The sequence below is a fragment of the Schistocerca piceifrons genome, chromosome 1 (genome assembly GCF_021461385.2).
Source record: "Schistocerca piceifrons isolate TAMUIC-IGC-003096 chromosome 1, iqSchPice1.1, whole genome shotgun sequence".
Classification (NCBI taxonomy): domain Eukaryota; kingdom Metazoa; phylum Arthropoda; class Insecta; order Orthoptera; family Acrididae; genus Schistocerca; species Schistocerca piceifrons.
In genome coordinates this window covers 648,333,771-648,348,600 of record NC_060138.1, presented here as the reverse complement: position 1 = coordinate 648,348,600, position 14,830 = coordinate 648,333,771, and the positions used below count along the sequence as shown (strand labels likewise).

The window sequence follows — 14,830 nt, the reverse complement described above, 5'->3', positions numbered from 1 at the left end:
ATGAACCACTGTGGGCAGGAAAAGGAGATGGTAATTCGGATGCGCAGGAGATCTACAAATGTGTGCAACGTAACTAAAGAGCAATTGCGCATGCCTAACCTGCAATGGAGGGACTCCGGCCTCCACCAGGACGCTGCTCATTGGAATCATCCTAAAAGCTCCTGTCATTAGGCGAACGCCACAGTGGTGCCCTTGGCCGAATCATAAACCAAACTCCCATAGCCAAACTGGGATTGAACAAGGGCCCTGTAGAGCTGTATCAGTGTAGATCGATCTGCTCCCCAGTTGGTGTTGCTCAGGCAGTGGAGGGCATTGAGGTGCTGCCAGCACTTCTGCTTAAGCTGACGGAGGTGAGGAAGCCATGTCAATGGAGTGTCAAGAACCACTCCTAAGAACCGATATGTCTTCACCACAGTGAGTGGATCATAATTAAAGTACTGGTTCCTGATGAATGGTACAACACCAATAGAAGTCCGTAACACACAAATGGGCAGCCGAAAACTGGAAACTGTGGGCTAGAGCCCATGACTGCACCTTGTGGATGGCTCCCTGTAGGCACCACTCAGCAACACCAGTACTGGTGGAGCAGTACAAAATGCAGAAGTCGTCTGCATACAGAAACGGAGAGACGGACGGCCCTACAGCTGCAGCTAGATCATTAATGGCCACTAAAAATAGAGATACACTCAATACGGAGCCCTGTGGGACCCCATACTCCTGGATATGGGGCAAACTACGGCAAGCACCAAGTTGGACACGGAAAGTACGAAGTGACAGGAAATTTTGGATAAACATTGGGAGTGGGCCTCCGTCTTCTGATAAGCTGGGGAAAGCGGGCATGGAGCCGCTTAAAGGCTATGAGGTGCTCTAGGGAAGGGTTCCGCTTATGCCACTGTAGAGCTCACTGACACTCCTTAATTGCCTCAGCGACTTCCGGCGACCACCAAGGGACCACCTTTCGCCAGGGGTACCCTAAAGAGCAAGGGGTCGCAATTTCCACCACATTAACGATTGCTGTAGTCCCCTGTTCAACCATCGCATCAATGTTACCGTGTGGGGGAGAGTCAACAGTGACAGCAGAGGTGAAAGTTTTCCTTGTTTAAAGCCCATCTGGGCAAGTGTCTGTGGGCCTGACGCCGGGGCAGTGACAGGAAGATGGGAAAGTGGTCACTACCACATAGGTCGTCATGTGCACTCCAGTGGATAGATGGGAGAAGTCCTGGGCTGCAAATGGATAAATCAATGGCCGAGTAACTGCCATGAGCCACACTGAAATGTGTGGCGGCCCCAGTATTTAAGAGGCAGAGGTATAACTGAGACAGTAAAGTTTCGACATCTCTACCTCAGCCAGTAAGCACGGTGCCACCCCACAAGGGAGTTATGGGCATTAAAATCTTGCAAAAGTAGGAAGGGTTTAGGGAGTTGATCAATCAGTACAGCTAATACATTCAGGGGTACTGCACCATCTGGAGGAAGATATACATTGCAGACAGTTATTTCCTGCGTTTTCCTTATTCTGACTGTCACACCTTAAAGAGGGGTTTGAAGGGACACAGTTGCACTACAGACTGAGTTTAGGATGTAAACACAAACTCCACCTGACACTCGATTACAGTCACTATGGTTCCTGTAATATCCCTTACAGCCGCGGAGGGCAGGGGTTGGCATTGCCGGGAACAAGGTTTCCTAGAGGGCAATGCAGAAAGCAGGTGTAAAGCTTACCCGTTGCCGTAGTTCGGCCAGGCGGTGGAAAAAACTGCTGCAATTCCACTGGTGGATGACATCGTGAGACTGGGAAGGCATGGAACATTCAATGAGGCAGTTTATGCCTCAGGGTCACCTGCTGCCACGGACTTATTGCCTTGTATCTGAGGGTCCAGCTAGATCTAGGTCCTTAGTGGGCGCCAGAATCTCCACCTCATCCCCAGATGCAGAGCTTGTAGGTAGCAGTGGTGTGCGTGCCACCGCAATTTCCTTGGTCTTAGGGGTCTTCTTTTTGGACTTTTCTCCCTGCTCCTTGCGTTCCTCTGGCTGGGAGGGATTCACTGACCCAGTCTCCAGGACTGAAGAGGATTATGAAGCCCTAGGACCAGCTGCTTTTGGGCACTTCAACCCCTGGCAGGTGTCATCTCTCCCACTAGCAGAAACCTGGGAAGGAAATGACCCTGGGATCCCTTCCTGGCAAGAGGAGTCGAAGAAGACTTACGCTTCTCTGGCTGGAAACTGGTGTCCCCGATGGTTGGGGGGCAGTGCTCCTGAGGTAGGTGGTGCAGGACCAAGAGGGGGGGGGGGCAATTGCCCCCCCCCCCCCAATCAAGGAGTCAGGCCCAGCCTTCTGGCTCTGAGAGCCAACTGGAATTCACGGAACTGATAACTGATGGGGCTACAACTGTCCTCATAGTGGCGGCGTATGAGGACATCATAGCCACAGGATGTAAGTGCTCAAATTTCCTCTTAGCCTCAGTGTAAGTCAGTCAGTCCAGGGTCTTGTATTCCATGATTTTCCTCTCTTTCTGTAGAATCCTGTAGTCTCGCGAGCAAGGTTAATGATACTCTCCTCAGTTGACACAGATGGGAGGCGGGGCACATGGAGTATTGGGATGTGATGGACATCCACAATCTCAACATGTGGCGCTGGAAGTACAGCGGGAAGACATATGGCCGAATCTCCAGCACTTAAAGCACCACATCAAGAGAGGGATATATGGCTTGACATCACAGTGGTAGACCATCACCTTGAACTGCTTGGGTAAGGTGTTATCCTCAAAGGCCAAGATGAAGGCACCGGTGGCAACCTGATTATCCCTCGGACCCTGATGGATTCACCGCACAAAATGAACACCTTGCAGCTCAAAATTGGCGCACAGCTCATCGTCAGCTTGCAAAAGAAGGTCCCTATGGAATATAATACTCTGGACCATATTTAAGCTCTTATGTGGGGTGATGGTAACAGAAACATCTTGCAACTTGTTACAAGCAAGTAAAGCCCGTGTGACTGGGCAGAGGATGCCGTTTTTATCACGACTGACCCAGAGTGCATTTTGGACAAGCCCTCTACCTCCCCAAACTTGTCCTCTAAATGCTCTACAAAAAACTGTGGCTTCATCAAAACAAAGGAGTCCCCATCCATTCTCATACATATGAAGTACTGGGGTGAATAAGGTCTGCTGCCATCCTTAGCTTGGCAATACTCCCATGGTGTGGCAAGGGAGGGTAATGATTTAGGGTCATACTTTCTTGCATTGTACTGAGACTTGGAACGCTTAGAGACTGCTGGTGTCTGACCACCAGCAAGTGATGACGTGGTCAGCTTCATTGCACATCATACGCCTGATAGTGGCCCTTCCCACAGATGCCACCCAGCTACAGCAAAATCCACCTGGCAGGATGGCCTTTGCAGAGAGTCCCAATGTCCCTGGATGACAGGCATCTACTCCTTGGCATACATGGGGAGTTAACGGCGCAGGGATCAGCAAAGGAATCCCTGTGTTGTCAGGGGGCTACAACCAACAGGGTACATGGTGGTCCCACCACAACAGACTGGATACTGTGCTGGATATGAGGTGCAAAGAAGTCCATGGTCATCATCGGCGCAGATAGAGACACTGCATAGTGTATGGTGGAACACGTACCCAGGAAACGTGTCCTCACCCAAGAGATGCAAAATGAGCTGGACTGCAATGAGATGACGAGAAACTGAGATAAAGATTTCAAGGCACAGTGCACGATGCACCACGTAAGGCGCCCTTCCCCAATTGGCTCATTCTTCGGGAAAATTTTGAAAAATGGAGGTCAAACCCTACTTGGGACCATCATATAAAGGCCGAAATGTGTGAGACTCCTTTTAGTCACCTCTTACGAGAGGCAGGAATACCTTTGGCGTATTCTAATCCCGTGACCCGCAGTGGGGCTTTAAATTGGCAACAGATGGATCAGAATATGGACTTGGATGTGAATCATTTCAAGAAAAATGGGAACCTAATGGGGAAGAATATAATGCAATTTTTGCTTGTAGCTGTCTTAATAAACACGAATTAAATTATACAGCTACAGAAAAAATTATTATCCATAGTTTGGGATTCACAAAAATTTCAGACCCTTATTTGGGGACTGCAGATCAAAATATACACAATCTCATGTTTTATAATTTTTAATGGAGAGCAGACTACCATTAAACAGTAGATAAATGAGTTGGGTACTTTTTTTTACAAGAGTTTAAAATAAAAATAAATTATGTGAAGTTGTACTGTAGGAAATACTACAACCAGCCACAAGTTTTTTTGGAATGATTTTATTATACCATATTACTAGCTTCGGCCCAGAGCCCATCATCAGATGGTAGCGTTGACTTCTTGCAAGTTTTACATTTTTCTCCTAAAATTTAACAAAAGTTTTTTTGCTGTACAGTTTACAAAAGTTTAACGTTTGTGTCCCAAAATTTATCAAAGCTTTTTGTGATTACATAGTTTTACACTTATATATGCTCTATACATTGTATTTACTTTCTAAAAAGCCTTCTTTTACATATTACAGTACGGAAGTTAAGATTTTCTTTTACAGTCCAAATCAGACCACAATGAAACCTCTGTCTTATAATATGTAAAGGGGGGCTTTTCAGGAAGTAAGTACAAGGTATGGAGTAAAACTATGTACTCACAAAAAACTTTTTAAATTTTAGGAAGCAAATGTAAAATCTTTTGTAAACTGTGCCTCACAAACAATAAACGTTATATTTTAGGACAAAAATGTAAAACATGAAAGAAGTCAACAGTACCATCTGACAATCATTCAAGAAAACTTGTGGCCAGTTGCAGTATTTCCTACATAGTAATTTATGAAAACAGCTCACGTTTTCTCCAACCAAAATGGATAAAATAATTATGTGAAGGTTTTGCAAAATGTGGTGCCATATGTGCTGTCATGAATACCTGTGGGGACGAACACAGGAGCTAAAATAGAAGGGCCTGGGCTTATATTTAGAGTACATTTTCTTAGCTATTAGTCACACGAACGACAAAGCTAAAAAAATGAAAGATGAGCTGAAAAGTAATGAATATTTTGGTAAAGTAATGAATATGTGCACAGACATTATTTTAACAGGGGAGGATAAGACTAAGTGGTTCTTCAAATGTGATACATTATTTTGGAGACAACACAAAAACTCATAGCACTGGAAGTTGTGTGTGTGTAAACTAGTAGTAAAGCATCTGGTTTGGTTCATACATTACACAAATGGACATTTTTTTATACAAAAGTGCACTCAATGTATGACAAAACTTTTATTATTTTACGAAATTTGAGTAGAGAAATAAAATGCAAAAAGTTAAACAAAGAAATGGACAATAAAACATTCAAAGTATCTCATAATTCCTAAAGCACCATATCTTTTAACAGCAGCAAATTTTTTTTGATCCTTTGCCAAAGGGCAGAAATGGTGGATCTTATATTTTTGTTTTGGTAGAATGTTGTTCTCAACATGTAATGTTATATCCCACTGAATTTGGCAAAATAAACTACCATAATCAATTGCTTAAGAGATTATTTCATAGACATAAGCAAACCAAATCACTCACTTTTCAATATTGGAATTCAATTTATAAGTAGTAATTTCAAAGAGTTTTGGCATGGGAAGGTGTAAAACATGTACTTATTTCAAAATATCGTCCATAATTCAGTTCCCCTGAAAGAATTATGAAAGAAATAGGGATCTTGTGTTGTACATATTGTTCCAAAAAACACACACTCTGGACACAGATGATTCCAGAGTTTCAAGTTATCCTTAATGAATTACTCAAGTAGAAGCGTTGAATAAAATGTTCATGGGAGAACCATTGTTTTTCTTCCCTAAATTAGAAGACGTAACATCTAGTGAGTTACAAGGAAAAGTAAGGAAGAATTTAAGTAGACACACACAATGCTAAATGCAAGAACATAATTTAAAAGCAAGCATCCCTAATTTTAAACTTAATGACGTGATGCAAGTGAAAGTCTTTCATCACAGTTCACAATTAAAGAAAAAAATGAGGAAATTTTTCCATTGTTATGAAGGTCGATAAAAAATTACAGGGATTCCACAGCCCATGGTCGTTTTCTTAGTAGACCCTTGAAGGGGAAAATAAAAATGTCTCTATAATATAGATAAGATCAAAATATATGTGGCATAAAAAGTCCTTTCAACATCTCTTACAACTAACATAGTTCTATGCTACTATGTGGCAACAACAGAAACCAACAGACTTTAGCTAGCAAACAGGCTGCAGAACCAAGATGAGTTATTTTCTTTCTGAGTGGAGTTGGATGTTAGCTCTGTCACTTTGATGGGGGAGGACAGAGGGAGGGCCACAGGATATACCGTCAACTATGAAGTGTAAGCATGATGGGCTAAAAACCATGTACGACTGCTGCACCATATAATTGGAGGGCCTTTGCTGAAACATACAATATGAGGACAAGTACAAAGCAGTAAGACAAATATCACATGGATGACAGACTGAAAACCAGGTACGAATACAGGCTACGGTAGGAGTAGGTTACCTCCGTTTATGTATATAAAAGGAGAAGGTAGAGTTGTATGGGCTATTAACAGGATAGTGTACCCTAATCTTTACGAATGTACCTGTGTGTGTATGTATGAGGATCATCCAGAAAGTAAAGAACATTTCAGCGTAACTAAATAAAAACAAAAGATTTCAACACAAAAAACTATTCACAATACAGGGTGATTCAAAAAGAATACCACAACTTTAGGAATTTAAAACTCTGCAAAAGGCAGAGCTAAGCACTATCTGTCGGTGAATTAAGGGAGCTATAAAGTTTCATTTAGTTGTACATTTGTTCGCTTGAGGCGCTGTTGACTAGGCGTCAGCGTCAGTTGATGCTAAGATGGCGACCGTTCAACAGAAAGCTTTTTGTGTTATTGAGTACGGCAGAAGTGAATCGACAACAGTTGTTCAGCGTGCATTTCGAACGAAGTATGGTGTTAAACCTCCTGATAGGTGGTGTATTAAACGTTGGTATAAATAGTTTACAGAGAATGGGTGTTTGTGCAAAGGGAAAAGTTCTGGACGGCCGAGAACGAGTGATGAAAATGTAGCACGCATCCAGCAAGCATTTGTTCGCAGCCCAGGAAAATTGACTCGCAGAGCTAGCAGAGAGCTGCAAATTCCACAATCAACTGTATGGAGAGTCCTACGAAAAAGGTTAGTTATGAAACCTTATCGTCTGAAATTGGTTCAAGCACTGTCTGCAGCTGATAAGATTAAAAGAATCGATTTCTGTGATTTTAACCTTGCTCAAATGGAAACAGATGAATCTTTCATTTCAAAGATTGTGTTTAGTGATGAAGCAACTTTCCACACTAACGGGAAAGTCAACCGTCACAATGTCTGTATATGGGGCACTGAGAATCCGCGGGAAACAACTCAGTATGAACGTGACTCGCCTTAGGTGAACGTTTTCTGTGCCATTTCAGCCAATAAAGTTTTTGGTCCCTTTTTCTTCGAAGGTGCTACTGTAACTGGACTACAGTATCTGGAGATGTTAGAGAATTGGCTGTTCCCTCAGCTCGAACAAGAAGCACAACAATTCATATTTCAGCAGGATGGAGCGCCACCACATTGGCACTTATCTGTCCGTAACTACCTGAACGTCAACTACCCGTGGTGATGGATCGGCCGCCAGGCAGCCGTGACAGAGCACTTCATCACTGGCCTCCAAGAAGCCCTGATCTTACCCCCTGCGATTTTTTCTTATGGGGGTATGTTAAGGATATGGTGTTTCGGCCACCTCTCCCAGCCACCATTGATGATTTGAAACGAGAAATAACAGCAGCTATCCAAACTGTTACGCCTGATATGCTACAGAGAGTGTGGAACGAGTTGGAGTATCGGGTTGATGTTGCTCATGTGTCTGGAGGGGGCCATATTGAACATCTCTGAACTTGTTTTTTAGGGAAAAAGAACCCTTTTAAATACTCTTTGTAATGATGTATAACAGAAGGTTATATTATGTTTCTTTCATTAAATACACATTTTTAAAGTTGTGGTATTCTTTTTGAATCACCCCGTATTACAGTACCTTACTTTATTTTTCAATATAGTCATCATAACTCTCACGGCTCTTATTGTAACATGGGACCAATTTTTCAATTCCCATGTTGTATTCCTCTATCGCAGAAGATTTGAGCCAGGATGTAACAGCTTGTTTGAAGTCTTCATCATTTGCGAACTGTTTTCCACCCAAAAATTCCTTTAGTTTAGGGAATAAGTGAAAAACACTTTGTACGAAGTCAGGGCTATAAGGACCACAACCACAAATATCCAACTTAAAATGCTTAAGTTCTTGCTGTGTTCAAATGATGTACGGTGGCTGCACATTGGCATGAATCAAAAACACCTTTGCTGACAACATTCCACATCACTGAAGACTTGTTCATTGCACTATCAGCATAAACATTCTTTATTTGCCCATATATTTTAATAGGCCAAACATTTTGTGCATTCAAAAAACAAAAAACACTACGCACTCTGCATTTGGCAGGAATTTCAATGAGCGCCACTATTTTGAAAGGTTATAGAACAAATAGCATGACTACTTGGCAACAAAACTCGGCTTGCAATCAAGATGGGAGAAGGAGCTAACTGGCACGCTTGTGATCACAGTGGTACAGGGTCGGCTTTGGGTGTAGGCTTCAATTGTTCTTTGCTTTCTGGATGACCTTCATATAATGTGATGGAGAGGACAGGTGGACCTAGAGGAAAAGGATGCACCTGAGAGAAAAAGGAGAATAAATAACATATACAGATACTTTCTGTAGGAACAGGTGGTGCCATTGGCTTCAACGTTCCTGCAAAGTAGATTAGTTGACCTGAGTCTTTTAATTTGGTCCATATGCTAATTTAAAGATGGCATAATGAAGACACAAGTGTCTGAATTTTGTATGTGATTCTCCAGTTCTGGAAAGATAGGTAACTGGTTACAGAATGCCCAACAACAAATACTTGTTAACTGTTCAAAACATATAACTCCTCTGGTTCAATGGCAGATTATGAATGTTAAAGACATTGATGAGGAAACAGGCCTCATAACAATGAATGTGGTGTCCCTGTAACAGCTACACAGGGCAATATCCCAGCATAGCTCTGTGAATTGGTGGTGTCTCATATACTCCTCATAGAGGAATCACTAACTTTTTTAAAAAAAATTATTGGAAATAATAATTAATACAGTTGGGTATTTTAAAAATTTTTAATGGGAAGTCTGCACAATTTAGTCCACGGCATTGGTTTCATTTTAATGTAGATTTTACAAAGGCAAAGGCAATGACTGCATCATGATGCTGCCCTCTACACTTGGCACCAAAGTAAGATATTAGGCCCACTTTTGGATCTTGTAAGGGTAAAAACTACAAAGTCCATTCTACACACTATGCTGAACAACTTCAACCTCCAGCTCCTCAGCGAAGAACCTGCCAGGGAAGGAATCATGGGTGGATGTGGGATGGGTATTAGTCATTGGGGTAAATCTTGTTTCTCTCTTAGATCCTAACATTCTTAGTCTTTCATTGCCTTTCTTTCTTCTCCTCCATTGACCATTCTCCCTCTTCACCATATTCAACAGTCTCCATCATGAAACCATTCTTATGTACATTTAATGAAACCTGTATTCACAGACTCGTCACATGTCCAGTGATTTTCAAAGGTTTTATGAGCATGGCTAGAAAAGCCAGAGGTCTGGAATACATGTAATCAATTAGATGAAACATGGATGATTTGATTAAATGGCTACTCGACTGTGAGTCCTAATAATGATTATTTCCAAAGAGAAAACAAAGAAATACGCTAGAACTGCTTAATCATCCATACGGGTAATAAATAATTGTTATGAGGGGTCCCATATCCATAGTAAGAGAATTATTACCTGGTAGACATGCCAAGAAACTGAATCCAAATGAAATATATACCTATGACTGATGGTCTACAATCAAATGTGGAGCATTCCACAGTTAATAAAAATGAATGGAATACAATTACAACTGTGCTGGCACACTAAAGAGACAAATGATAGTAATGCTTATAGTGACAAGATTAAAACTAGTTTTGAATTTTGAATATTTAATGCTTCGTTAACGTTTCACTGTAGTGAAAACACCATTCACCTAAGGGGAGGAATCTGCAGTGTAACATATCGCTTTGGTGAAGTGATGTGTTGCACAAGCAGTTTTAAAACAAAAAAAAAGACAAGTGCCACTATAAAAAGTTATTTTCATAATGAATTAAATAATCTGCTGTTTTGATGTATGTTATATTTATGTTCATGTACCATGAGGTGGATGGACACTACGTATCTGCAAGCCAGGGTGACGATGGATGCCGTAATTGCATCCATGGTACTACTGTCGTCAGTTCCTACCTTGGATATATGCCAAGTCAGAAATAGATTTTAATGCAGATCAGAAACAAAGCTAATAAAACAGGAAAGTACACTCTCTCTCTCTCTCTCTCTCTCTCTCTCTCTCTCCCCCCCCCCCCCTCCACACCCACCACCCCGTTTCAAAGGAAAAGACTCTGCAAGCCAGGGTGACGATGGATGCCGTAATTGCATCCATGGTACTACTGTCGTCAGTTCCTACCTTGGATATATGCCAAGTCAGAAATAGATTTTAATGCAGATCAGAAACAAAGCTAATAAAACAGGAAAGTACTCTCTCTCTCTCTCTCTCTCTCTCTCTCCCCCCCCCCCCCCCCCTCCCCCCCCCCCGTCCACACCCACCACCCCGTTTCAAAGGAAAAGACTCTTGAGCGCAAAGAAAAATAATAGAAAAGGATGTAGACCACATTTTACATTGTATGATAATTATAATTTACTTTTTTTAACAGACTTGCCAGTTCACATAACTAAACATAAACATGGTACCTTACACTGGGAATCATGACTTTGTTGCTGGTCTTGTCATATAAGCTGTTGTACACACTCTTCTAGCACCACCACATCAATCTTAGAACAACAAAAATGTATAAAATAAAGGACAGGGCACTACACCACAGTGGTACGACCAGAATGTTTATATGGATCTGAATGTCTAACGATGAACTATAAGATGGACAAACTAGAAGTACTGGAAAGAAGGATTATTAGAAAAATAATGGGTGCAATGAAAACTGCAGATGGTTGGAAAATAAGAAGTAATGAGGAGATCTACAAAAATATAGAGAAAATATCTGAAGTAATGGCCAAACGAAGATTAACCTTTTTTGGACATCTCTACCGAATGGATGGAAATAGACTAACAAAACAAATACTCCTATATTTCTGGAAGAAGAAATCGACAATAGCATGGATTACAGAAGTAAGAAAAGATCTTGAAAGAAACAACATCAAAGAATGAGAAATAGCAGAAAGAAACTGTTTTAAAAACAAAATACTAAATTTGGAAGGCTTTCAAAGCAGAAGAAATAAAAAATCGGGAACAACATGGACAGAAGAAAGGAAGAGACTTCATGGGGAGAAAATGAGGGAATACTGGAAAAATAGGAAACAACAACAAAGGAAGAAGAGGAACTGAAGTTGTTAACGTGATCCTAGTTGGTCAATACGATTGTAAAATAAAAAAAGGACAGGGCTGAGTGTGGGAGCACACATGTAATCTAATGTAATCTATTAATACACTGCAAATCCTGTCATAGCTTCTACACTGCATAATCAAGCACTAAGCTACAAGAAGAGACGACCTATCAAACATACTGGTACGCCAGCTGCTCTCTTTATGAGGTTGTCCCAGAAAATTATAACAGCTGCATAAGCATTTATTTCACTATTTGTATCATTTTTATCCTCGTCCCACAACAGCGCTTTTGAATTCTGGAAATGGGAGAAGAAAATGAGGAGAGTTTGGTTTAAGCTTAATGTCCTTCAGATAATGATGTTATCAGAGATAAAGCACTAGTTCACGTAGACAGAATACAAGAACTGGCTATCATCTTGCTGAAAGAATAATCAAAGCAATTGCCTGAAGTGATTTAGAGAAACTTCCAGCAGGTTGTAACAGATGTCCAGTTCTGGATTTGAACCGTAGTCTTCTCATGCTTTTATTTATGACACCTCACAATTACATAAGCTTTTAGGTTCAGACATATCTTTCTTGTAAGTGTACTGTTAGCATTTCCCTAACAAATTCTCAAGTTTCCTTTGGAGTACTGACAATAACATATGAACAAACTGGTTCTTTCTGACATTTTATAAAAAATATTTACAGTGTCTGCCTGTATCAGAAAGCAGAGCAATAAATTTACTTTAATGATTACGGCACAGAACATCAAAGTCTATGCCCCAACATGAAAAGAGAACCAATTTAATTAGGCTTAGAAACTAACATATAAGCATGTAAAATAATATATAAAGCTTGGCCACTTACCAGCAACTCCAGCAGAAAGTTCCTATCAACACGATGCCATTCTTCAACCTCAGCAGATTCCTCTCCTGGCACTAGGTTCAAATATGTTGCTATTGCTCTTAATTTCTGCTGACTGAATAGGAAAAACAATTATTCATATCCCTTTATAAAAGTATGGTTTTAATGTAACACATGAAAGTATTAAAATAGTTATAGTTTAGCATGGAAATAACTATGATTTAAGTGCAGGAAAAGTTTGAAAAATTGCAGCAATCCTAGCGTATTCACAAAAAATTTCAAAACGTACCATATTTTTAACTGCCAATTATCAAACAAAAAATCCACCACCTTCCATAGAAACTATTACCCTGGCATACTTACTTAATCAGTTTGAAATGTAGTAGCGAGACCACTAATTCACCTGTATAGAAACTGCAGAATCAAGTGTAAGGTGCAATTAACAAAAAGTTTGTCTAACCATGAAAAATGAAACATATGAGCTTTACATAACCAATATGCAGCAGAAGTCAATAACAACACTACACCATACACCCTTCAAGCACAATGCTATCAGTGATATGCAGTCGTTAATATACTTTCAACATACGGTAAATCAGTCTAGCCTTGTGCAAAACTCAGCTTGTCCTTTTCTCACATGACATTCTGTGAACCAGAGAACAGCAGACTGTTGATGAAGGCCTCAGAATTATTATTTATTTATCATATGATGAAAACAAATACAAATATCTGTGGACGAAGGTTCACAATTATATACTCATACAATCTAACATCTCTAGATCTAATTCCCTTATCTATTCAATCACTTCATCTGATGTGTAGTGAGTGCCTATTATTGTTCCTATGTACACATGAAGAGAACAGTCCACAACAATATGGCGGTCTGTCTGTAATGAGGCACCACAGTCACAATTTGCAAAATCAGCCCATCTCCACTTCAGCAGTAAATAACCACATTTGCCTTGTCAGGTTCAAATCTGGTTTAAGATTCTTCAGTGACTTCTGGGGAGATAGAATCCTTCCACATGGAAGGGTTTTCAACTAGATCTATGTTGATGACTCATGACTTCTCCCACTGGATTTTCCATGAATGGATGACACTGGAGGAGGATCAAACGAGTTTGTTTCCTGCGTGCCATTATAGTTTTTTTGACTTCAAGTGTTAATGTTTTGCTTGTGCAGTATCTTGAAGAATGGGTAGCTGACGATTTGTTTGTATGTTGTTACGGACATTCAGCAGAGCTTCTGATCTTCTCAGAGCTGGAGGTGGCATATTGCTTAGAACAGGAAGTCATAGGATGTTCATACTCTGAATACATTTCGCAACTACTTGCACTGCCTGCTTGAGTTGCACTTCTATCTTCTTAATGTGATCCAGGTCCCACAGCAGTATTCAGCAGCGCAGTATGACATGGTCAAGGCTGTGGATCTTAAAACATGAACATTAGCTACCCACCTGGTACCAGCAACTGTTTGAAGAACTTTATTTCTCATTTTGACTTTAGCATTACAATCTAGAGATGCTGCTAGAAATTTAGAGTTCTATCTACTGCTGCTATTCCCTAGTATTTTGATTTACTGCAGTTTGGTAACACTTCCCCGCTGAATGGGATTTATGGTTTGTAATTTGCCAGTCTGCTGTGAAGGCAAAATGTAGATATAACTGTTTTCTGAAGATTTGGGTGGAGGCACGATTCCTTGAAGTATAACCTTTAATTACTCTACGTGTAACCACCAAGTGATGCTAAGAAAGTAACAGTGATAAGATGAAACTGAACAGTCTGAAAAGTCCTCTTGGTCACACAATGTACAAGAAGTCCGAAGGCTCAGCAATGGAAAAGGTTCTCACATGTGTGAGAAGGTCAAAGATTTTTAACCCAGTTTGTTGTCCCAAATGTTGAGGGTTCATCAGAGACAAGTGTTTTGTCAGGAGTGTCCCAGGGGAAGTGTGATAGGTCTGCTCTTGTTATTTCCATGCATAAACGATCTAACAGATAGGGTAAGCGCAGCAGTCTGTGACTGCTGATGACGCTTTACTGTGTGGGAAAATGTCATTGTTGAGTGACTGTGGAGGATACAGCAACTCATCTAAACAGAATTTATATTTGATATGATGAGTGGTAGTTTGTTCTCAATCAAAAAAAAATAAAAAATAAATAAATAAATAAATATTTAATGCAGACAAATAAGAAAAACAATCCTGCAATGTTGGAATACAATATCAGTAGTGTGCTGCTTGACAATCACGTTAATTAAATATTTTGGCACAACACTGCAAAGCCATATGAAATGGAATGAGCACATAAGATTGATGATAGGGAAGGCAAACAATTTCGTTTTATTGGAAGGACTCTAGGAAAGTATAGCTCACCTATACAGGGGACCGCATGCAGAGCACTTGTGTGACCCATTTTTTAATAC

The 14,830-nt window shown here is 40.6% G+C and overlaps 1 protein-coding gene across 1 annotated transcript in view; it reads right to left on the bottom strand.

Moving 5' to 3' along the window:
- The window catches only part of LOC124805223 (RNA helicase aquarius), a 380,133-nt gene that overhangs the window by 218,841 nt on the left and 146,462 nt on the right, over window positions 1–14,830 (bottom strand). Inside the window, exon 9 of the mRNA XM_047265726.1 lies at window positions 12,413–12,524. Within this exon, the coding sequence (XP_047121682.1) occupies window positions 12,413–12,524 (112 nt within the window). The remainder of the gene's footprint in view (window positions 1–12,412; window positions 12,525–14,830) is intronic.